Raw genomic sequence first — 24,622 nt, 5'->3', positions numbered from 1 at the left:
TACCAACGGGGGCGGGGGGTCTGGTAGGAGCATCTAGTGCATGTCACCTTGTGTTGGGATGTTGCAGGTTCAAAACCGAATGGTACAGTTATAGGGGTCTGCCTAACCCCAACCCCAGCTTACCTTTAAAAAAAAAACGGTAGACTGCTTATTTTGCCCTTCTTTTTGAAGAATCATCTCCAAGTATCCAGAAAACGTGGAAACGCTTGCCGCTGAAGAGTGCCAAATATCGAGATGCTTTCGAACTACCACAAAAAATCAAATGACTTCACAAAAGTGTCACGGTATATTGAAAATATAAGTTTTTTTATTGTTAAAACAAGTGTCACAGAAAAACTTGGTATTTTTTATTTGTATCGTCAATTCCTCTATCTTTTGCAGCATTTTCTACTTCGTTCTATTTTTTTATGAGGTTTTCTCTATAAAAACACAATAAATTTGTAAAGAAAACTCTTATTTTGTCTCCCAATTTTTTTGTTGGAGTGTGGAGCCTGATTTTTACTTTGATATAAATTCTTAATTTTTATAGATCTAACCGTGTGGCAAGTTGGTGGGAGATTACACGGGTTCAGCTTTCCTCTACTTTTGAGGTAGAGGTTCGGACAGTGAGTCCAAAGGCAAAAAATTTTAAAGGGTAGTTTTGTAATTTTATTTTGAATAGTTTGCTCTAGACTCTTGTTCAAAAAGGAAATGTGTCTCTTGTAATGTGTTTTTCTTAATCTTAATAGAAGATCTCAATTCGATCGTGGACTTAGGCAACTCTTGCGGAACCACTTAAAATCTTTGTTTTTTGTGAGATTAATTTCCTTTTCTTCTCATTTTTTTGGTATTTTTTGACATCGCGAGTTTGAAACCCACATGTGGGTGTGGCATCCAATGCCATAAGGGTATACCCTTGGGGACCAGCTTTTAACAAGCCAGAGGCCTTACCCAATCTGGAAAGGCCCAGAACAGAAGAGGTCTAGTCCGGATTCCGGAGGACTAACTCAAGGAAGGATGTGGGGGTATTTTGGTAATTTATGCAGTTTAGGGGTTTTTTGGAAGCGTTTGCACTTGGCATCCTTTGGTTGGTGAATGATATAAATATATTTCTTTAGCTATTTTGAGTTAGGGTTTTACCAGGAGACACCTAAGGTGGTGCTTTTTCTTCTCTTGTATTTTTGTTAGCTTTCCCTTTTGAAGTCTTTATCATCTTCTTTCTTTATGTTACATTTTGAAGGTTCTTCCATTCGCACATAGTTCTTCTTGAAGATCCAGCCGCATGATTTTCAAGATTTTATGTGTGCGTACATCAACAAGCGAACCCCTCTGCTTGAGTCTTCTCCCCTTTGCATACGGGAGATGCACTCCAATGAAAGAGGCTCACATATTTTTTCTGCTTTTCCAGATCTCTGTTTGGATTTTGGTTCTCTTTCTTTTCTGCTTGTGTTTTTGGATGTGTATGTTTTGACAAAAAAAATATGATTTTTAAATCACAAAATTTGTGCTTTGTTAACCATTGATTTTTCAATCACCGAAAAAATCCTGCACAAAAGTGGGATTTCAATGATTTATATGCCAATCTTCACTAAATGAATGATGTAAATCACAGATTCTGTGGAGTTCGATCCGATCAAACAACGTGCATCAATGAAATCCCAAGGAGGGTATGAAGATAGGGATGACACAGGGGGATGAGTGTGAACAGATTTGGAATCTCTAGGGTTTAAACAACCAGGGGTCTGCCAATATGCAGCCAATGATGAGGGGTTTCCTTGCCCTAGTAAAAGAAAATTAATAAATTGAAATTTGTTATTTTCTTGGGAAAATATCAGGAAAGTATTGGTGCATTTACAGTGAAAAACGTAAGAAAAATAATGATGCAATAATATTTAAAATTAAATATCTATACAAAGCATGATAATACCACGATCTATTGGAATATGCGAGATTAGAAATTTTGGTATGTTATCAGGATTTCCAGGGCTCATGAATATCTCTCAATTATATTGTATGATTGTCAAAATCAACGTCATGTTGGTAGTGCATATTTCAATATGACAAATGATGTGCAGACTTCAGTACGTAAATGGGCCGCTAGGCAGACGGTAAGTACAACAGGTAGAGCCAGCGCAGGATACCAGAGGCAGTTTCTCCGTGTAAATATGAGAAAAAAAATTCTTTTAATTTCAGAAAATTTTCAAATTTGCACCAAACCTTTCCCCTAATTCACACCTGCACCAAACTTTTAGCGCACCTTTAGAAGCAAGAAAAACTCTCATAGAAAAATAAAAATTTTCACTTGTTCATGTAGCATGAGAAAAATGGTCTGGAAAAGTATGAGAAAAAGTGTTGCTTGTTTGTTTGTGCATGAATTTTTTTTTTCTTCCATATCAAGTTCTAACAAATGATAGTTTCCTAAAATATTTGCTAACAAAACAAAATATGCACTAATAAAATTTTGATGGTCATGCCATACTTAAACTTTGGCTTTTTTAGGTGTTTTGCCTTATGAGTGAGTGCTAGTAGGTTTGGTCCAACGTCTAAATCCACAAGCAGGATTCCACCAGTCATGGCTAAACTGTAAACCCAACTTATGTTTCAGACAAAAACATATATAGGATGAAGAACATGAAAGATGAGCCGGATTATGTTATCTAGATTCAGCATATAAAAAAAACTACAAAAAAACAGGGTTTATTTTCTCTCATTGAATATCTTATAGTATTTTTTGTAGAAGACATGAAAGTATAACAAAAAATAGTTGTCATTAAATGACAATAACAGGAATATAATAGAAGGGACTGAAAAGCAGCTGAAGGAATATGAGATATCAACATCAATGCCTAAGCATAAAACTACAGGTGGCCTAAACATGTATTCACCAAAAATAAAGTCCTTGGCATATTTTAACATCTTATAGTAGTAACTAATGTTTTATTTCAATGAATTTTAACATCTGTAATAACACTTAGATTCAGTGAAACTTCTCACTATTCATAAACATTAATCTTAGTTTTCACATGATGGCTTATGCCTGATTGATATCAGAACGAGTATGCAAACCTAGCCAAGCAATGTTACCTTACATGTGATTTGTTTCCTTTTGCATTATTCTGTCTGATTTGTTTCATTTCAAAATGACAGCACAAAACCACACAAGAGGTTGATTTCGAGCCCAAAAAACAACAGCTGCCATATTAAGGGATCCCTTGAAGGAGCATTAAAGCTTACACCTGCTGGTTGTCTGTATGGTAAAAAGATACAAGGCGAGTTATAATTAGTCTTTGGCATCTTAGCTTTGTAGTTGTTCTTGTGAAGAGTTTTTGGATGGTATAATGGGTATTTGATTTTGACCCATTAACGTACATCACCGTTGCCATAATCTTCTTCTTCTGTGTTGTGACCAACAGGGTTGAAGGTTCGAGGGAAGAAGTGGGTCAGCACCCAAGTAAGGGTTTGGGGTTTTTTGGGGTTAAGGAGGGTGGGAAAGCCAATGAAGGTCAGATTCAGAAGGTTTAAGAGAGGATGACATTAGTAGGAGGATATGCCTTTTGCAGAAAGTTGGGTTTTTTTCTAGATTTAAGAGCCATGACAAGTAAATGTCTTGGCTAGGTAACATTGTTTGGCTTCCGATTAAAGAGGATGGTCGTTGGGTTGCAGAAAACCGAAGTGAGGAAACTAAGGGAGCAGATTGTGCAAGTCACCACCTGGTGGGCCGTTGCAAGTTCGAACCCCACTGGTATGGGGGTGGTTGAATAACTTCCAGAGATTAGCTTAAAGGCGGTTTGTAAAAGAGAATGGGCCTTGATTTCCCCAGCTCTGTTATGGAAAAAAGTGTCAATTTTTAACTAAATTGACCGTGCTGAACATAATATTTTCATAATATTCTATTTGGTGAAATGTTGCACTTTTATCATGATATTAACGCGACAAAAAACACATTTTAACTTTTATGTTATCTATATCATTTATAATTTTTATGTACATTTTTATTTTTTATACTTTACATATTCAGAAGTTTCCTTGAGAAAGGCTAGTTTTTTTTTTTGTTTTTTTAGCAAGTTTTCCTTGGAGGAGATTTGTGACAATGGTATCTAGGCACAAATCAGTTTTGTTGACTCCTGCCTAGTAGGGACATAAATGGGTTAGATTTGGATAGGATGTAGTTAATACTATATCTGACTGATGTTGGCTAAATGGATTCGAATGTGGATTTTGACTAGGATGTTGAAAAGCTCATGTAAAATAGTGTGTGTTTTCATAATGTTAAATTCTGAGACTTCATAAAATTTGGCTAAGTGTTTCATAAAGTTTATGGAAATCTTTGATTTTAGGTGGAGTCAGCTGAATCTGGGCTTGACATAGGACCCATTGACAAGACCTAAATGAGCCAATTGAAATTTGGTAAAACTTTTTATTTTTTATTTTTTATTTTTAAAATTGAGCAAAATTTGAGCGAAATTTAGGTTAAATTTAGGCAAAATTCAGGTGATATGTCATTATATGCGTCTCAAAATTCTTAAAACATTGATATTTTATTTTTTTGAATTCAGGATATGGTTGGCCCGAAAATCATATTTTTTCAAAAATGATTCGCCTCGATGTGACCAATTTTGTTATAGATTGGATCTGATTCGATCTGTATGATTCAAGTTAATATAGATCTGAATCTAATCTAAGACTCATATTAATCAGGATCTAGTCCAGTTTGAGATTCATATGGATATTGGATATAGATTTGGATTTTGAATCTAGATCTAAAATCCAAGTTCAACCAATTTAAAGTTTTAAATTCAATATAAAGGTTAAATTGAATGAAATTTGAAGTTAAAAAGACTCCCAAAGGATAGAGATGCCCTCTGAAACTTTATAAAAATGTATTATTTAATAAATAAATAGTTATTAAAATTAATTAATTTTAAATTTTTATTTTTGGTATGGCAGAGTTCTACATTTGTACAACTCTACCTAATATATAGGGATTCTAGAAAAGCCCAAATAGGGTTAAAGTAAAATAGTAAAATAAAATAAAATACCAAATGAATAAAAAAATAGTTAAAAAGAAAAATAAGGATAGAGATAGAGTTCTACATTAGAATAACTTTATTTTATAGCCAAATAGGTGAGAAACTCGAGAAGGGGTGTCACTTTCTCTCTATAAGACCAAAAAATTTTTTTATAAAGGATCTAACTCGCTCCTTTATCTAAATTTCATTTTTTAGAGAGGGGGGGTGAGACAAAAAGAGGGAGGGAATAGAAAGAAAAAAAAGAAAAGAGAGGAAAAGGAAAGGAAAGAAGAGGAAGAAGAAAGAGAAGGATCTCCTTCCGTTTCGGGCATCTGACATTTATTTTCGATCTTTTTCTGTTTTCAATCAAAGATACGGGTTCCTCTCTTGATTTGAACGAGAAGAAATAATTTAAATCATATTTTGTGTGAGGATTCTAGATGAAAAAATAATAAATATGATTTTCTTTACATGTTCGATTACATGCCTTGATGCACATGGGGCATAAAACTCGATTTTTATGAATACATAGCTTGTTTCCCTGTTTTTCATATATACCTTGTAATTAACAATGTTTTTGGACCAGCCAACACAGTTTTGGTTTGGGGCCATACGTGACCCCAAACCAGGATTGAGCATGCAAGGTTTGGTTTGGATCAAATCTCATCCAAACCAGACTTGTCGTAGATCTCAGCATACCGTCATTGTTGATATGACTATTTTAGTAGCAGTGACCTTGAACATATTTTTGTTTACATATGCTGAAAAAAAAATCTGTTGCTATTAGATCTGCCAAGCATATGAGTGTGCAGATCTGGAGCATATATGTATATATATTGCAGATCTGGCCCAGATCTATCAAGATTCTAGCAGGCAGATCTAGTGTCGATCTGTCAAGTTTAGGATCACTGCTCTTGTCAGATCTGTTGTGGATCTACCAGGGATTTTGCTCATGTACTTACCCCCTTTGGCCAGACAAAATAAAAATACTTTTAGAGTCGATTTTTTATTATGATGCATGGCAACGTTAATTTATATTTTTCAGCCCTTTTAATGTTGCACAACATAGCTATTTCAAGGTTGTCATGAATGTTAAACGTTAAATGTTAAAACTATTTTGGACACCGTTATGATGTCCTAAGCTAGTTTGATATTGGCACGAGTTGTAAAAAAAAAATTGCTTTGCTCTTGGGAATTGCCAAACAGTATTCGAGCTGAATGTCTTCCTGTTTAGCATGTTTTTGAGTTGTTGTATGGGTCAGATTTATGTCTCATGCACGTAGACAGACTTACGGTTCTTTTGAACATACAAATCTGGTTCACATCTACGAAGTGGATACTTGGGCAGATTTGGTCCAGATCTATCGAGTATGTATTCTTTCAATGTTGTTTCAAATTGGTTCTGTTAATGCATGTACACCTGAATATTGTTGGTCCTGTTTTGAACCATAGTGACAAACGTTTTTATCGACAATTTCTCCTTTTTAAAAAACTCGTGAGAAATTGAAAAAAAATCATAAATCTCACATTTTTTTGTTAAAATAGCAGTAATAAAAAAATAATTAAAAATATAAAAAAATTAGTTTTATAAGAAAATATTAATAAAAATATTAAAAAATAAAAATACATGATTTTTTATGATAAATAGCCGTTTAAAATGTAAATATCGCATTTAAATCTCGATAGTTATGTTTTTTCATAAATCTCACGATATTTTGTAAATCTCACGAGAAATTGTCGTAAACTTTTAGGCAATTTCTCGCGATATTATCACAAGATTTTCATAAATCTCACGATATTTGTCACATTGTTTTGAACTTGGTTTGTTATGTTTATACAACATAATACCATGCTTTTGAATTACATGTTAGTGCATTACAATGCAATAGTTCAAATTTCTTGTTCATGCATCTGCATTAAGGTTGGGTTTGATTGATGTATGTATGTAGCCAGCATGATGTCGAGGCCCATACATGCATGTTTCTTTTTGGCCTGGCCGACGCATGCACATGCTCTTGATAATGTACATTGATCAGCCATCGCCTGCACCAGGCTGGTATGAAGGGTTTGGTTGACCCATATACATGATTTTGATCATGTATAAGGATCAACCAATATGCTGGAAATATGTAATTTCATTATTGATCGACCGACGTATGTGATTTTGTGCAAGTTTATGGATCAACCTTGGTTGTTGGCTCGATAAGCGATTTCTTTATAGTTGACTAGTACACGAATTTGATCAGGTACACATTTAATATTGATGTATGCACTCTTTTGGACTTATAGATATATATGATTTTTTATTTAATTAACTTATAGTGGTGTATGTCATACGCATTGAAATTTTTGAAATGCATTTTGTTGTTTGCATAAATATGATCATGTGCATGTTTCAGAGCTTATGCATAAATTGGATCATTAAAATGTATGTTGCAAGCATCTCTTCGCATATGTATGCAAATTATTTTATATGTACATTCTTGTTGTGTGTAAATGAATGTGCATTATGGACATGTTTTGAACAACTGTGTGTGTGCATGTTCACTGAGAATTTTGCTTAAGATGTGAACCACTACAAGCAATGTAGGCCAAGAGCATGTGTAGCTTAAAGATTAGTGTGATGCATTGCAAAATTCACTTTTGAAATTATTGGCTTTCTAAATTAATTAGATTGTTTTTTTTAACATGCCAAGGTTTCATGTTGTGTTTTGTATGTTGATTTGCAAAACATTTTTTTTTTTTAAAATTATTATTGTTAAATAGATAAAAAAGATAAACAATATAATTTATTTTTTTCTTTCTAGTTGTCAATTCCACAATGTGAGAATCTTGGATGGCGGTTTTGGGAAAACTGTGAGGATACTAAAACTCCATGAGCGATTGTGCCCTTGAACCCGAAATGATGGTTCACTTTCTGGTCATGGTTTTAAGGACTTTTCAGTCACTTTGCCTTAGGGTAGTGTTGTAGATACAACTATTATTATTGGTATAACAAGAAAGTGACATCATTGGTTATTGATTTTTCTAGTGTCCTGACATTAGGTATTGATTTATAATGTTTCGACGGATGGTGTTGATTCATGATATTGATCAAAGAATAAGTGTGAAATCCAGTAATAAAATAAAAATTGTGTGTTAAGTTACAATTAAGAACTTATCTTAAACTTCAAGAATTTATTGTACCTGTTTTGAGTATCTATGGGTTTTAATAAAAAGTGTAACTAAATTTGCATGCATTTAATAGGGACATGCATTCAAAAAAAAAACTATGATAATAACTTAATAATTTATTTATGTATTTGCATTAGAATCATGCATACTTGCTGCCTTGCATTAGTTCATGTCAGTGTGACAAATATCGTGAGATTTATGAAAATCTCGCTATAATATCGCAAGAAATTGCCTGAAAGTTTAAAACGATAATTTCTCGTGAGATTGATGAAAAACATAAATTCTGCGATTTAAATGCGATATTTATGTTTTAAACGATTAATGGGCATGTAGGCATTAGTAGGGATGGATTTGAGAGTATCCATGGAGGCTATGGTATAGGAGAAAGAAACGATAGTGGAGAAAGAATTTTAGATTTTGGTCTGTCCTATGATATGATCTTAGCAAACACTTGGTTTAGAAAGAGGGAGTCTCACCTAGTAACATTTAAAAGTGGGGTTAATACGAGTCAGATAGATTTTTTCCTACTTAAAAAGAGAGATAGGGGTTGTTGCATCGATTGTAAGGTTATACCGGGAGAAAGTGTAGCTACACAACATAGAGTCTTAATTTTAGATCTTAGAATTAGACAATGCCGCAAAAGGGATAGACATAGGATAGATCCTAGAATTAAGTGGTGGGCACTGAAAGGAGCTAAACAAGGAATGTTTGTAGAGCGGGTAGTTAAGGAAGTTGATTGGTGTCTCGAGGAGGATTCAGAATCTATGTGGAATAAGATAGCGAGTGGCATGAGAAAGGTGGCTAAGGAGGTATTGGGTGAGTCTAAAGGCGGTGCACCGCTAGGTAAGGATATATCGTGGTGGAACGAGGATGTCGAATTAGCTATTAAGGTTAAAAGAGAGTGTTATAGAAATCTAAGTAAAAGTCGTGATAATGAGAATTTGGAGAAGTATATGATAGCAAAGAAGGAAGCTAAAAAAGTAGTTCGGAACGCGAGAGATAAGGTATATAAGGAGGTCTATGACAAGTTGGATACCAAAGAGGGTGAAAAGGATATTTATAGGATTGCAAAAATGAGAGATAGGAAATCGAGGGATCTGGGTATGGTTAGATGTATCAAAGATGAAACACAAAGGGTTTTAGTCAAAGATGAGGAGATTAAGGAGAGATGAAAAGATTATTTTGATAAGCTATTTAATGAAAGTCATGCTCAGGATCTTGGAGACTTTTCCATTCCTTTTCATGAGATGAATCGTGACTTCATGCGCAAGATTCAAAAGAAAGAAATTGCAGAGGCTTTGAAGAAAATGAAATCAAGAAGGGCAGTTGGCCTAGATGGTATACCTATCGAGGCTTGGAAATGCTTGGGAGAGAAAGGTTTAGAATGGTTGACAAATCTTTTTAACAAGATTTGACGGACAAATAAGATGCCTAATGAGTGGAGGAAGAGTACTTTGGTGCCTCTATATAAAAATAAGGGTGATATACAAGATTGCACAAACTATCGTGGTATAAAACTCATGAGTCATACTATGAAACTTTAGGAGAGGGTGATTGAGTCTAGGTTGAGGAAGGTTGTCATGATATCGGAGAATCAATTTGGTTTTATGCCTGGAAGATCTACTATGGAAGCTATACATCTTCTTAGACAACTTATTGAGAGAAATAGAGAGAGGAACAAAGATTTGCATATGGTTTTTATTGATTTGGAGAAGGCTTATAGAGTACCTAGGGACGTTCTCTGGTGGACAATGATGAAGAAAGGTGTTTCTCTCAAGTACATTAGTATAATTAACGATATCTATGAAGGAGTAGTAACCAATGTTCGCACTTATGGAGGGGTGACAACCAATTTTCCAATAACAGTTGGGTTACATCAAGGATCTGCTTTAAGCCCTTTCCTATTTGCTATAGTGATGGATGAGCTTACGAGATCAATTCAAGAAAATATGTCGTAGTGTATGTTGTTTGCTGATGATATTATTTTGATTGATGAGTCTAGAGCTGGGGTTAATGCTAAGTTAAAATTATGGAGACAGACATTGGAAGCAAGAGGTTTTAAGTTGAGTAAGAGTAAGACAGAATACATAGAATGTCGATTTAGTAAGCAACGAAATAGAGATGGGAGTGTAGTGAAGCTTGGTGAGCAAGAAATACCAGTGGATGATTCTTTCAAATATTTGGGATCTATCATTGAAAAGTATGGAGAAATTGATGGAGATGTAAATCATAAGATAAAGGTTGGGTGGATGAAATGGAAGAGTACAACTGGAGTGTTGTGCGATCGTAGAATGCCATTGTGGTTGAAGGGAAAGTTTTATAGGACGACTATTAGGCCCGCTTTACTATATGGTACGGAATGTTGGGCTGCCAAGAGACATCATATTCAAAAAATGAGTGTAGCTGAAATGCGTATGCTGAGATGAATGTGTGAAAATACAATAAAAGATAAGATTCGGAATGAGGAGATACGTAAGAAGGTAGGCGTTGCACCCATTGAAAATTAGATGAGAGAGAATCGTTTATGGTGGTTTGGACATATTCGACGAAGGCCTAATGATGCTCCAGTTAGAAGGATGGAGAAATGGGAAAATATATTAGTTAAAAGAGGTCGGGGTAGGCCTAGGAAGACATGGATGGAGGTGATAGGAAAGGATATGAATGCTTTGAACCTCACCGAGGACATGGCATTGGATAGAAATGAATGGAGGAGAAGGATTCATGTGGAAGACCCAGAATGATTTTCTTTGTTGGTTCATATCGCCGACCCCAATTGTTTTGGGATGAAGGCGTAGTTGTTGTTGTTGTTGTATTTATGTTTTAAACGACTATTTATCGTGAAAAAATCATGTATTTTTATTTTTAAATAATTTTTATTAATATTTTCTTATAAAAAATATTTTATATATTTTTTAATTAATTTTTTATTACCGAGATTTTGTGGATTTTGTTCAATTTCTCGCGAGTTTTTGAAAAAATGAAAAATTGACGATAAAAACGTTTGTCACTATGGTTCATGCATTTTTATTTGTTTTGTTTTATGTGAGGTATTGTTATTAAGTGATAGTTGCTTTTAAATGCTTGAATGATAATTAAATTGTAAGACTTTTGTAGTTATGTTCATCTAAAAAAACTTACATTATTTTGATTTATGTTTTTTTTTGCTTATTTAGATCTTTAGAGGAATTTGTATAAATTATGTTCATATTTTTACATATCTATCAAATTAGAATATTTATCAGATTCGGTAAAAGAAAATCAAAACTATATCCACATCTGAATATAATTGGATATGGTTTTGGCTTACCAAATGCAATTAAACGGAATACAATTTTGTTGGATATGAGATAAAATCTAATTTGACATCCCGCTATTCTCACCTACGGGTGCAAATGGATATAGTTTGATCGCATCACCAATTCTACCCTGGCAAACAATCCAATTCCATTCATGGGACATTTTCATATGTAGATTGGGTTACAATTTTTTGTTGGAACTATGTTCAAATCCAAATAAAATCTAATTTCGCTTGTACCTTTTTTATCTGCTTTTAAGACTTGTTTCCAACCTTTTCCCAGATTATCTGATTATCTCACAGATAGGGCCATCAACGGGTGCAGTTTGTACCGGGTACCTGACCTGACCCCAAATTCCTGGGTATGGGTAGAAAGTGCTGACCCGAATAATATTTGGATCAACCCTAACTTAACCCATGCAACATGCAGGCTGGGTCATGATTTTTGCCGGTTACCCAACCTGATATGAGTATTTCTTTGTATTTTTAATATAAATATTTTTTTTTAATTATGTAGGTCTCGGTTTGGGATTTTATTTTCGTGACCCGACAAGGCCCAAACCCGGTTATTAGATATATGGGCGGGTCCGAGTCAACCCTGACCGGCCCTGACCCGAACCCTTGATGGCCCTGTTCAGGGGATTCGGACCCATTCGGAAGAGAGAGAGAGAGAGAGAGCGGGAAAACGATCGCAAACAAAATCCAGAACTCGCGATTTGAGTCTCTCTCTCTCTGGTCCAACGGTCTTTCTTAAGGCTTCTTCTTGCTTCCAGTTCCTGGTGTTTATCTCCCTTCTTCTTGCGCCCTTGGGTTTCCGGATCTCCTTTCCTCTTCATTCTGTCTCCGTAGGGCTTTTCCCCATTCTCGCTGCATCTTTTCTCCCTAGGGTTTCGATTTGTGCCCTCTTTACGACCTGTGCGGATCGCATGGCGGAAAGATAGCGCTCTCCGTCGGTAGCTATGAACGAGAGGGAGAAGAACGAGGGCCGCTTCCACATCCTACAACCCAACCGCGACCTCGAGTCCAATTGGGCCCTAGACGTCGCCAAGCAACTCGAAGAGTACCTCCTCGAGATCTGCTCCTCGGGCGAGCTGGGCAACGATGGCCGTCATGCCGTTAACTTCGCCGAAGGTTGGGATCTTCTTCGGTTCAGTTTGATTTTGTGTTTTTTCGGAATTCGTCTAAATGATGGTGATTCCTTTCTGCAGCTGCGTTGCTGCTGCAGGGTTCGATCCAGATATACAGCAGGAAGGTGGAGTACTTGTATTCGCTGGTTCTACATGCCCTCGAGTTCATTTCCCTGAAGAGGTTCGGCTTTTCTTTCTCTTGTTTTTCTTGTTATTCTTTTGTTTTTGGTCATTCTGACGGTAAGTTTTTGTTTGGTGTTACTTGCACCACCTTTCTTTTTTGAGTAAAATACCCTGATTTTCTTCTCTTCATCGTTTGTTAAATTCTTGTTTTTATTTAAATTATGGATCAAACTTCAAAAGTATCAATGTGGCTGGTGAATCCTCCCTTTTTAGTTGTACGTCTAAGTCAAGTATTCTTTTTCATATACCCATCAATTGGTTGTTCCTTTTGCTCAGATAAGTTGGAATTTGTTAGGTTCAACTTATGCTAAAATAGTCACATCACTGCCCTGTGGAATTTCAGTATTCATCTCTTCCGTTGAATGTTTCATATAGACGACTGTTACATCTCCTTGGGGTTTAGGCTAAAGAAACAAGGGCTAATAGCCCAACATCCCCGTCAATATTCTCGGCTTATTGGCTAACTGTGGCATTTGGTGCTGGGGGGAAGCGGCAACACTGTGACGTGGCTGTTATCAGAAAAGACAGCCTAAATGGCCTTTCGAAGCATGGAAAAGAGAGTAATCTAGTTGGAGCCATGAAAGAAGGATTTTATGGTTTGTTATGTATAGAATATGCTTTCCTCATTTTCATCAAATTGAAAGTTTAGTATTGAAGTTTAGTGCATGAATTGATGAAGAGACTTTAATTTGTTAGCTTCATCTTGGACTTCTACTCTTTTGTATGTCAAAACTTTTTGGAAGCAATGTTAAAAAAGCGTCTATATGCTTCCTGACCATAAAAATGACTTCAGGTCATGGATCCTAAAACGTCTTGTTTTGAAATATGGGTCTGGTTCCCGAGTAGAGGAGTTTTGAAATTTCTATACAAGTTTTACTGCCAAGCTATGTCACATGTGTGCGGGTGCGGGTGCGGGTGCGGCACTTTCAAAAACCTTGGGTGTGGGGGTGCGGCAAAAATTTATATATATATATATATATATATATATATATATATATATATATATATATATATATATATATATATATATATATATATATAGAAGGGGGGTCCCGGGGTTCCCCCCGGTGCTGGTCAAACGTACAGGGAGGAGGCACCCCTTCAATGCCACCTTGAAGAAGGTGGTGGTGAGCATCCAAGTCATGGGGCAGGTTGGCTCCGGTCGACCCAAAAGAGTTGGGCAAATCTGGCCTGTCATGTCCAGTTTGAGAAACCGGGTCAGGATCTACTTTAGGTACTGGGTCCGAGCCAGCTTCAAGTACTGGGTCTGGGCCCACTTCAAGTTCTGGGTTCGGATGAACTTCATAAAGAGGGTTTAGAACCGTTACACATTATGGGTCTGAATCAGAGTTACCGGAAGCGCCTAGCTAAAAGGGGAAGCGCGCTTCCCCGAAGCGCGCTTCGGAAGCGCGAAACGTCGCGCTTCCGAAGCGTGGGGGGAAGCGTCCCCCTTTTTTGGGAAGCGCGCTTCCCTTTAATGGGGGACGCGTTTCCCTTTAATGGGGGACGCGCTTCCCTTTAATGGGAAGCGCGCTTCCCCCACGCTTCCCCATCGCTTCCCCAACGCTTCCCCCACGCTTCCCCCTCGCTTCCCCCACGCTTCCCCCTCGCTTCCCCTGTTTTTTCAAATTTTTTGTATTTTTTATTTTTTATTTTTATTTTTTTCGCTTCCCCCTCACTTCCGAGACGCTTCCTAGGTCGCTTCCGAGACGCTTCCTAGGTCGCTTCCGAGACGCTTCCCGAATCGCTCCTAAGTGGTCCCACGCTTCCCCGCTTCCTAAAATTTTGAAAGTGCCTCGCTTCCCGCTCCCGCTTCCCGTATCGCTTCCTCAACTGGCGACCATGGTCTGAATCAACAATAGTAATAGTGGGGCCATGTGAAGATCCAACCAATCATGCGTGAGAGGCCATTTAAATGCCTTGAAATCGTTGGTGATAGGGAGAGGGCAATAAAGGGCAGTCTCACACGTTATCAAAAAAGAGAGCATTGCCAACCTTGTTGTCAATAATATTGAGAGTATCCACATAATATTCAATAATGACTCTTCTATTTAAGGGGCTACTTTGCCTCTCATTGGCTCTCAGAAAAGGAAGTTGAGAGGGCATGATAATCTCCTGGGTGGCTCCAGCCAATGGCACCACATTGGGAATAGCGAATCGCCCCATCCAATGATGGTGGCCCCTCGTAACCGCACCTCGTTGGCAAGGTCGAGTCTAGCTGGACCGGCGATCGATGGTGGCGTCCAACCAGTAAGGTAAAACGACAAAGAAGAGGATGAAGGTGAGGGCTCCATGGCAGTCACCGAGTCGAGGGCTCCATGTTGTCTCCTTCCACGCTTCCACGAGGTTTCATAGGGCAATTTAAAAAAGAAAATCCAAAAAATGGACCAAAATGACCCTGGGTGCATTGACCGCACCTAGGGTTGGGTTGACCACACTGGGTGCTGCACCCGCACCCGCGTTGCGTCGACGCGGGTGCGGCACCTGTCTGGCCGAATCCCTATGACATAGCTGCCAAGCATATAATAGCTGCTATCTTTCCAGTTGTTTACTGTCTTTTGTTGTTCTATGGTTCCCTTTTTATTGTGTTGCTTTCACTTCTAAAGTCATTTTCATGTAAAGAAAAGTTCACTGTATGTTTACGTGTTTGATACATGACATATGAGAGGCTGGATCTACTGGCCCTCCAAACAATACTTGTTTCCATTGTTTTGATTTTGTGGGCATTTTCCATGATATAGATTGGAAGTGTTATGTTTTGTTTTTTAATCATGGTTGTATGTATCGTACGATACAATATGATACATATTGTTGGTTTCGGGTTTTGTGATACGATACACACTCATATCGCGATATGAGTGTGTATTGTAGCCGTATCAGGTGTATTATATGATATACCCATGTATCGTGTTGTATCTTATGATACAATATTGGTGCACTCAAAAAAGCCGAAAGTTGTCTTTTTTCATTTTGGGTTTAAAAGGCCTTCGAGTGGGTTACGGTACAAAAATCCCTATTCGTTGCTTCTTATTGATGTTTTTGTGAAAATGTGTGTATTTGAAAAGGTGTGCCTGGTGATTCTTATTATTTGCTTCTTATTGAGTTTTTTAATAGGTTATGTTTTATTTTGAATTCTTTGATGTTGTTTTCACGTTCACGTCATAGAGATGATTTTGCATGGTAATATGCAGAAGCATTGATGATATACCACGACTAGGGTCACCATTGAATTTGAAATGTCTGTTTTATGATGCTATTATTAGAGGTGAACTGCATAGATTTAAGCAACATATTGCAGGTCAAAATCAAAGTGTACATCCATGTGATTCTCCATCTATTCTTGCTACTTTTCGTGCTGATGTTATTGTTGAACTAGAAGAAATTCGAAAATGAATTTTATAAAAATGCAAAGACAAAGGACTTCCAACCATTGTTTCAAATTATGAAGATGATGACGATGACCCAATTGCCAAAAAGATGGTTGAAGATAAAGAGATCATCGTGCGGCAGTTGGATGCGACATTGAGGAAATATTGTCTTAATGTTTGGCAAATAGGCTTTAAAAGATGGTTTAATTTTAGGATCTTTATAGTATAAAACTTTGGAGATGAAGATTGGTACGTAAGATGTTATATTTTAGAATTTTAGAGATGAAGATTGATATGTAAGATATTGGTTAAATGTAATATTTATAGTTATCTTGAACTCTTAGTAGTTTAATTATTACTTATGACATTTTAGTATAACTTGGATGTGAATTTAATAATATTAGTTAAGGCTTTAATTGTAGTTAAAATTTAAATTATGTAGTTGCCTTTTATTTATAATGCCAGTTATCAGTTGCATGGTTTGTTATTAATTTAAATTATGTAGTTGCCTTCATATGTGATTTTATGGTTGTATTTTGTGCAATTCATCATTGTTTTATGTGATATAATTTTTTTAGATTTTTTTGCTATTTTTTATGATTTTTCTATTTTTTTGGAATTTTTTGAATTTTTTTATTAAAAATTTAGAATACGATACGATACAGTGTTACTTTGGGCCTGACCGATAAAGGTAACAATACGATACTTACAACCTTGGTTTCAAGTATTCTATCATTAAAAGTTGCACCCAGTTATGATCATATACATGCATTAGGTCCATATAATGAGTGCTTGTAGTTCATATATGTGATTTGTGATGTATGAATTTGATACATGAAAAGTGGGTATTTGAGGTCAATGCATGTTCTCTTGTTACTTTTGTTGTTTGTAGTAAACATTATTTTGTGTGTCATATCTGTTTAGAATAAGTTTGCAATTTCTACCAAATTTGTCGAATTTCAACCTTTTATGATGACAGAAAAAAAGGAGGCTTATTGGAAAAGATCAGTTACAATTTTGAATGCAGCAGCAGAAAATCATGGGACCTTTGTTCTCCATCAATCATGCATAATCATGTGATACTTTTCTTTCATCCGAGGAAGAAATGTCTTGTGTAGTGCTTGCTCATAGGTCATTTATTGTATGAGAATCTTCCCATGTTTCTGCTGCACTGCATGTTTGTTGCTTCATCTTGTGCATGGTTAAGGCTGCTGAGGTAGGTATTGGTGTGTAGTCTTTTTATATAGTGAAATGAGTAGAATTCAAATGTCAGTTGGCATTTACTATTTTTGGCATCTTGAACAGACAGGATGTTCAAGAAAAGAGTTCAATTCAACCAGATGGAACTGATGCTGACGCAATAGTTGATGATGATAATGAGGAATTTTTGAGCTTGGATGATGTCCAGGGTAAAAAAATAACTATAATTTATGCCAGTTTTTGTTTTGCTTGGATCATCCGGTCTGGCTTAACATTTTTCATTTGGCAGTTGAAACCAATATCGACCTGGATGATAATTTAGATAATGATGATCTTTCATTTAGTCATTCAGTCAAGCCACCTTTGAGCTTGCTTGTGTTGGAAGGCGATTGTCTGGATGCTACAGGTGATGTCGGAGAATTGGCATCTTATCAGGTAGGTTGAGTTTGTGCCTTGCTTGGAGTACTGCTTGATAATTTCTTTTATACGTATTGTTTTAGTAGTTAAACTGTGATGTGTGATCACAGATAGACATCAGCAGTTTTTGTGTATTGCTTGAATTTTTCTTTCATACATATTGTTAAAGTAGTTAAACTTTGATCACAGATAGCCGTCAGCAGTCTTCATCGGGATTTTCTCCTATTGGACCCTTGGGATGCGGAGGCTATTGATAATTTTTTAAAGGCCAATGTATGTTCAAATCCTCAAACATCAAACCAGAGAGGCAGCTCAGCAAGGTGTAAGTCTCATCGAAGTTTCTTTCAATCTCCATCAATAAGATCTGGGACTGCACATAAATCAGGGCTTGGAAAAGGTGATGTTGAGATGAATGAAGCTGCAGGAGGCAACTGCAATTTTGAAGAAAATAATGATATTGGGCCTGGACCACAATTTAGTCATGAATTTCCAGATAACTCCACATATGCTGGAGAAGGCATATCCGGAGGTTGTTCAGATTTAGAAGAAGATTTAGATGATGATCCATGGGCGCCGTTGAATCCCCATGAACCTGGAACATTGAAAATTAAGCCATTCAAAAAAGGTCTATCAATGTTCCTTGCTCTTGCTTCAGTCATCAATTTAGCATAACTGCCATCGTTCTTGCTATCTCTTACTATTTATATTGTAGAGCTTGAATGTTTACTTGCAATTACTTTGCAGCAAACTTTGTGTGCCGATTGAAGTCCTCTGCTAAGCAGAATATTGGTTTGGCACGATTTCCTCATGCTAGACTACATGGATCAATAAGTCCAGAATTTGCAGATGCAGTGGATGCTGTGGAAAGATTGCGGACAACTCAATCTCCTCTCCCTTATCAGAAGGTCTACTTTGAGTTGTTTCTTGTGATGTGTAGAAGTTTGGTGCTTTCATTGTTTACTGATGCTTTTCTTGCGTTTCAGCTTAGACAATCTCTTATTTCTGGTATACATGAAGCTTCAGGTGCTTTTGCTGACCCTATCAATTGTAATGACGATCATGATTATGTGAATGATCTACATGACTTTGAAGAGGCTGATGCTGGGTTGTTTCATGACACTTACATGGATACCGATGCTGCTGCATTCTCTGGAGTGGTGAGCTTGTTTGGAGTTTAATTGTCAAATGCTATGCATGTGGGGCATTGACCTCTTCTGTTATGTGCTTATGTGCTATAGGACAATGTTTGTGGGACAAACAATACCGATTCCAATGTAAATGAAGACCTAAATGCTACTGCAAACCTTGAAGAATTGTGTCATTCTCATCTGGTAATTTTAATCCTAGGAAGACACTTACATTTTTGTTATATTGGGTTATTGATGGTATTTATCGTTTTTGGTTTCCCATATTTAGTACTTAATAATCTAATTGATGTCCCTTATAGTGTGTAATTTTTAAATTTTTCTGATGTCCTGTTAGGTAGGAATATGGATTAATTTTGAGTATACCTTGCTTTCCGAAAAAATAAGAATATTAGTCTTCATATTTTTCTATATCAATGATGCATTTGAGTTAAATTTTGTGAAGGTGTCTGTAATATTTGTTATAACCAGCAATAATGGGCCAGTGAGGTTTATCATCAACTTGTCAAATATGGTGTAGATCAATCTGTAGAGTTGGCTGGAGACACTGAGCTTCTATTGTTCTTATGTTTAGGGCACACAAGGTTGAAGGGACTGGAACAGCGCACAGCTGTGGGAAATGGGACACTTTTTTCAATAAGCAAACTGATGTTGTTCAAGCCTGATGAAACATATACATGCCCAGATATATTGTTTGTATTGTATATGGATCCCAATAAACGCCCTTCAAGTTTGTCATTACAACTAAGCCTTAGTATTGGTACCTTCCTAGTTCCTATCCTTGGTGTCCTGTCAGTTGTGGTGGGCATTGAGGAGGAACTGTGTAATATAGACATGGTCACAACACATATTTAGCAGCATGTCAAATTTATAAGAAATAGGACACATACATACTCATTTAAGGCTTCATTTTTCTATTGCACAATTAGAAGTTGGTAATCAAAAGGCTAATATCATCAAAATATGTAAATATGAATATCTATGACAAATTATAGAATAAAGCAGTAAATGATGGAAAAATAAGGGTTCATGATTATAAAGAAACACAGACCAAGTACATGGGCAAGGTGTTGAGTTTGTTTCAGACCGGTTTATGTGTCTCAGTTTGTTTGTGAAGAGCAGCAGCATGTTGGATGTCCACATCAATGTCGCATTGTGTTGATACACGAGGTTCAGGTTTAGTAAGTTTTCTATGTAGCATAAAAAGATTCAAGTCAAAGTTCGGAGATCATTGCGAAGGAATTTGGGCCCTTATTTTATTGTTGAAAAGGGTATCAAGTATCAACTATCAACAAAATCTTCCCCAAGGGTGCGTTTGAATGCAGGGATAAAAAATCCCTGATTTTAGGGGCCTGCAGGCTGTATCAAACAAGGGAGAAAACCCTGTTTTTTGCATTGGCGGGAGTTTTCCTCCCTTTTTTTAAGGTGAAAAAGTCGGGGGGGGGGGGGGGGGGGGGGGGGAGTCAGAGTGGGGGCCTTCAACATTTTCTCCATGATAAGATTAACCCAGCGACTTCTTACTGCACATTCAAAAGGGGCTATTTGTGTGCCATAGAAAAGGCTTTTCCATGGAAAAAAAGCACCTTTTTGGCAAATGGAAGTGGACGCTTCAGCTCGGAAAGGCCCCCTCCCTCCTATTCTTCTTCTCTTGACCCCCATTTGTTATGAAAACAAGGTCCCATGGGGGTGATGGGACCTTCCTTTTGCAGTAACACTCCCTCTAGAGGAATAATAAGGCCTTTGAAGATGTTAGCGTGCCCTCCTATCTTATTTACAGTCTTCTTAGGTTGGAACTTGTTGCTTGTGTATCAATTAAATTGCCTAGCTGGGATTTTGAGGGGCATCATCAGACTTGATCCCTATCATCTTCATGCTCTTTTTAACATGGATGTCTTCTTGTCCCCATGCTTTACATAATAAATTCACCTTTTGTTAAAAAAAAAAGAGTACCTTTTCTATCAGCATTACCCAAGTGGTAACTTTCTTCTAGCAGCATGAAATTGGAGCATTTTGTTGGTTGAGCTCTTTGTATTATTTTCAAATTTCAATTGCTTTGATATTTTTCTATTTAAGGATATCAAGTTATTTTGGGATGAAGGCGTAGTTGTTGTTGTTGTAAGGATATCAAGTTAACTATGTCTTTCTCTTCTTATCAAGGATGCCCTTCTGGCCACCATAGCTGAAGCTGAAAAGCAGACAGAATTAGCCGCCCATGTTTCTACATGGAAGCAGAGAATCAAGCATAGCTTGGAAGAACAGGTATTTGTTACTGTGGTTGGTGTCCTTGTTCAGAGTGATATTTGACAGTCTTCTATATCTTCTTTATCGGTAAGCAGGAGTCGCACCTTCATTTTGATATTCATGAATATGGAGAAAAATTCATGGTCCGATTGTCGTCAGCAACAGATTCTCGAGGCAGCAGGTCATTTGCTGACCTGGTAGGTGGTCAGCCAAAGTACGAAATTGCTCGGACGTTCTCGGCACTTCTTCAGCTAGTAATTCTCTTACTCTAAGCTCATTCTAACCCAGCTTACAGCATGTTACCTGATAAAAAAAATTCTGCTGTTAAATGCTACTTTTCTTTTTCAGGTGAATAATGGTAATGTTGCAGTGGAAAGAGGAACATCAAGCAATGAATTTGCGTGTTTTACAGCAGTAAACCCCTTCTACGTGAGACTGCTCTCGAATAACAGAAGGCATGAAGAAATGCTCAAGTACAGGGCCCCTTCCATGGCTGGAAAGCATGACACAAAAAAGAAAAGGTTGATTTCTCCGAAAAAAAATTGGATGAACAGAGCCATTTCACAAATGAGAACTCAGCAACAGTACTAACATCACCAAAAAAACTATCTCCTTCCAGTGACAAGTTCTCCTGTAAAACTGGAAAGGGGTGGGGCATCAGGTGTACCCCGGAAGGCAAGAGAAGACGCAGAAGCCAGTTTATTAAAACTATTGCCTTTGCTAGATTACCCCAACCACTTGTTGTACACCATGTCAACTAACCGCAGTCTTAGAGGTGTAGGTGCACATGTAGGCCATGCAACGAGTCCTTTCATTAGCTTAGAATTAACATTTTCTTAATCCTTTTGTTTTCACTGCATGTAATGTAATATGTATCAGGGATTTTTTCCTGATTCTTTGTGCTGCCTTGCATCTGTAATTCAGTTGAACTGGTATGTAATGTATTCTAAAAGATGGAAGTTAAAGAAACATGTTCATTTTCTGGACTCTCATGACTGGTGGATTCATGTGGATGTTTGAGTTTCTCATCCTCTTTGTTTTCCAGCAGTCAACTTGTTTCCTTTGCTTTGATGCCATACAAATTAATTCATTTTCTTTATAAGGAAAACAATTGTTGTAATCTATGAGCTACAAGTGTCATCAGATTTTATTGATTTAAATGCTAAAGAGACAAATGGAACAAGATTCACAAGGTTCATGCTTGCCACGGTCCCCCTTAAACCAGTAAGTGTCAACTTGGTGATATTCAAAAGTTGCTGCTACCAGATGAGCGGAGCCCTTGTGGGTTCCTTTGCTTATACTTGATAAATAAGGGATAATATTTGCTACTACCCTCATAGGTAAGGAACCTATTAGTTGCAACTCAAAGGGGAAAGTTGTTTTCGACCAATGGTATCTTCAACATAATTAAAATGGTAAGAATCGTCCCTTGGATCATATTTTTTCTACGTAAAAATATGGTTCTTTTTAATATTGAAAATTGGGTTTGTAGGCCATTGGTTTTTCAATCCTTGAAAGCATGGCATTCAGAGTGTCTGTTTCTATTAAATCAAACACGTAGATAACATCTGTACTGTCAACTATGTAAAAAAAATAATAATAATTTAAAATTTATGAAAAAAAAATTAGAGTTTGTCGTTGAAGGGTTCCTTATCGATGAGCGCAATGCTGTAAGAATCGTCTTGGACCTTGAATCCGACCGTCAAATCGATACTGGGACCGGGCGAATCGGATTTAGGGCTTAATCGTTTTGAATCGGCCAACCTTTAACCACAAAAAGTCACGTGTTAACAAAATATTGAAATAATATTTAAAAATGTTAAAAACTATTTTGACCATTTTTTTATTTATTTGAAAGTTAGCTGGTTCGGGTCGTTTTGTATGCAATTTGTGCGGATTCTGTACAATTCGAGCCCATTCGAAACGATACGGACCATATTGCCTGAGGGTAGCGAATACTATTATTTCATAGGGCATGATATCTAAATTGTAAACGTCGTTCGATCTTGGACAGTGGGGTTTGGGTTTGGACCTCACAAAGGTCCATGCCCTGCCTACCTATGAAAATAAGGTGTCACTTAGCCCATGCATGTCTGTGAAATAAGGGTGTCAACGGGTTGGGTTTACCCGGGCCCGACCCGAGCCAAACCCTTTAGGGTCCGGGTATGGTGATTAATAATAAGATCTGGGTCCAGATTCAAAGATCCGATTAATACATGGACCCAGGTATAATTTGTTAAATTTTATGCCAGACTTGGACCCAACCCGAGTTCCGATTTAGACCCCCAATTTTCAATGTAAAAATGATAAAAAAAAAATATGGTTTTACGAGGTATGGTTCATGTAGTTTCTTATCAGGTCTGGGTATGTTTTTCTTATAGTGAACGTGATTAGACCTGGGTCCGGACCTGATACCATACCCGAAAATCAGGTCCAAGTCTGGTTCCACCTGAGTCCGAACCAAACAAGACCCGTTGACACCCCTACTGTGAAAGCCTCAATAATCATAATCTTTTTATCAATTATGGAATTTTGGATCACAGAACACAAGATATACAACCTTAGGAGCAAAGATCAATAAAAGGAATCCCATATAAAGGAAGAGCTCAGCAGAGTTCAATGAAGAAGCTTGGTGATGTCAATGGCATTAGTGCAGAGCTTGGTGAGAACGGTATTCCTGCGCGTCACCAGCGCCTCGTCTATCTTGTGTTGTGTGAAGCCCTGCTGGCACGTCTGCACGTCGGCCATGGCTGCGGTCACCCAAGTGTTGATGTTCCCATACGACTTGGTATGGAACGCTGCAATCGAATCGTCGAGCTGCTCGATCACGTCTGCGTACTCATCCAAGCAGTCGCTGAGGGACTGCTCCATGAGCGGGTTCGCGGTCGATTTCTGAAGCTTGTCGATGTGCGCGTACGTCTCCTTGGCGTGAGCTACGCTCACCTTGACCGCTAGAATCGCAAGCTGGGTCACGTCTCCCGCCGACTTGATCGAAGGATCGTCGCCCAATGAAGAGAGGCACAGCTCTTTGTGAGTGATGCGGTTGCAGACCTGATGGAGGAAGGCCGTGTTGTCAGACACAGAAGGGACGACATTGTAGGAAAGAAGAAGGATGAGAGAAATGGGGAGCAGGAGAAGAGAGTGAGCCATCTTTCTGCTCACGGACTTTGAGGGCCTTCTCTTCCCTGTGCCTGTTTCTGCACTAATTATTCTCTGAGTTATATGCTGAGATGCTGGCCCTTTAAATTTAGCAAGTTTCTGTTATGCGCTTATCATCTTGGGGTGTTTGTTTGGTACAGATGCGGTGATCAAGGGATGTCAAGTTGTTTTTCAGAGTTGGTTGATGATGTCTTACGTGCAAGCAATGCGGTAAGCCGTTCAGTTCAAACGCGTTTGACATGTTCCTCTCCTCCACTACCACCGTGCGTGTGTCTCTGCGTGCGGCGCTGGATCAAACCTGTTGATCAATGTTCTCAAAATAGTA

At 37.5% G+C, this 24,622-nt stretch overlaps 2 protein-coding genes and 1 long non-coding RNA gene across 3 annotated transcripts; 2 read left to right on the top strand and 1 right to left on the bottom strand.

The window, feature by feature from the left end:
• The first annotated feature begins 3,139 nt into the window (after nucleotides 1-3,139).
• On the top strand, nucleotides 3,140-3,898 carry LOC149839065 (uncharacterized). Its single transcript, XR_016431464.1, has 2 exons — nucleotides 3,140-3,248; nucleotides 3,393-3,898. It is a non-coding gene; the product is annotated as an uncharacterized LOC149839065 (long non-coding RNA).
• An 8,518-nt stretch (nucleotides 3,899-12,416) lies between these two features.
• LOC149839064 (condensin-2 complex subunit H2-like) lies at nucleotides 12,417-22,158 on the top strand. Its single transcript, XM_090003923.1, has 13 exons — nucleotides 12,417-12,588; nucleotides 12,666-12,765; nucleotides 17,441-17,544; nucleotides 17,625-17,770; nucleotides 17,942-18,377; nucleotides 18,497-18,657; nucleotides 18,736-18,909; nucleotides 18,991-19,083; nucleotides 21,055-21,156; nucleotides 21,234-21,392; nucleotides 21,487-21,659; nucleotides 21,786-21,927; nucleotides 22,018-22,158. The coding sequence occupies exons 1-13, from the start codon at nucleotides 12,417-12,419 to the stop codon at nucleotides 22,156-22,158; spliced, it is 2,103 nt and encodes a 700-aa protein (XP_089860049.1).
• A 1,596-nt stretch (nucleotides 22,159-23,754) lies between these two features.
• LOC149839063 (putative invertase inhibitor) lies at nucleotides 23,755-24,288 on the bottom strand. The gene has a single exon (XM_090003922.1). The coding sequence runs from the start codon at nucleotides 24,286-24,288 to the stop codon at nucleotides 23,755-23,757; it is 534 nt and encodes a 177-aa protein (XP_089860048.1).
• Between the last annotated feature and the right edge of the window lie 334 nt (nucleotides 24,289-24,622).

Source organism: Nuphar pumila, chromosome 4 (assembly GCF_984573655.1).
Source record: "Nuphar pumila chromosome 4, dmNupPumi1.hap1.1, whole genome shotgun sequence".
In the NCBI taxonomy this organism is placed as follows: Eukaryota; Viridiplantae; Streptophyta; class Magnoliopsida; order Nymphaeales; family Nymphaeaceae; genus Nuphar; species Nuphar pumila.
The sequence above is the reverse complement of the archived record's forward strand: the minus strand, read 5'-3'. Positions and strand labels throughout refer to the sequence as shown.

Excerpts from the sequence above, each read along its gene's own strand:
- LOC149839063 (XM_090003922.1), bottom strand. The coding sequence starts at position 24,288 with ATGGCTCACTCTCTTCTCCTGCTCCCCATTTCTCTCATCCTTCTTCTT.
- LOC149839064 (XM_090003923.1), top strand. The coding sequence starts at position 12,417 with ATGAACGAGAGGGAGAAGAACGAGGGCCGCTTCCACATCCTACAACCC. Across the intron at positions 12,766-17,440 it reads GAGTTCATTTCCCTGAAGAG|ACAGGATGTTCAAGAAAAGA; the intron begins GTTCGGCTTTTC and ends CATCTTGAACAG. Across the intron at positions 19,084-21,054 it reads AATTGTGTCATTCTCATCTG|GATGCCCTTCTGGCCACCAT; the intron begins GTAATTTTAATC and ends CTTCTTATCAAG.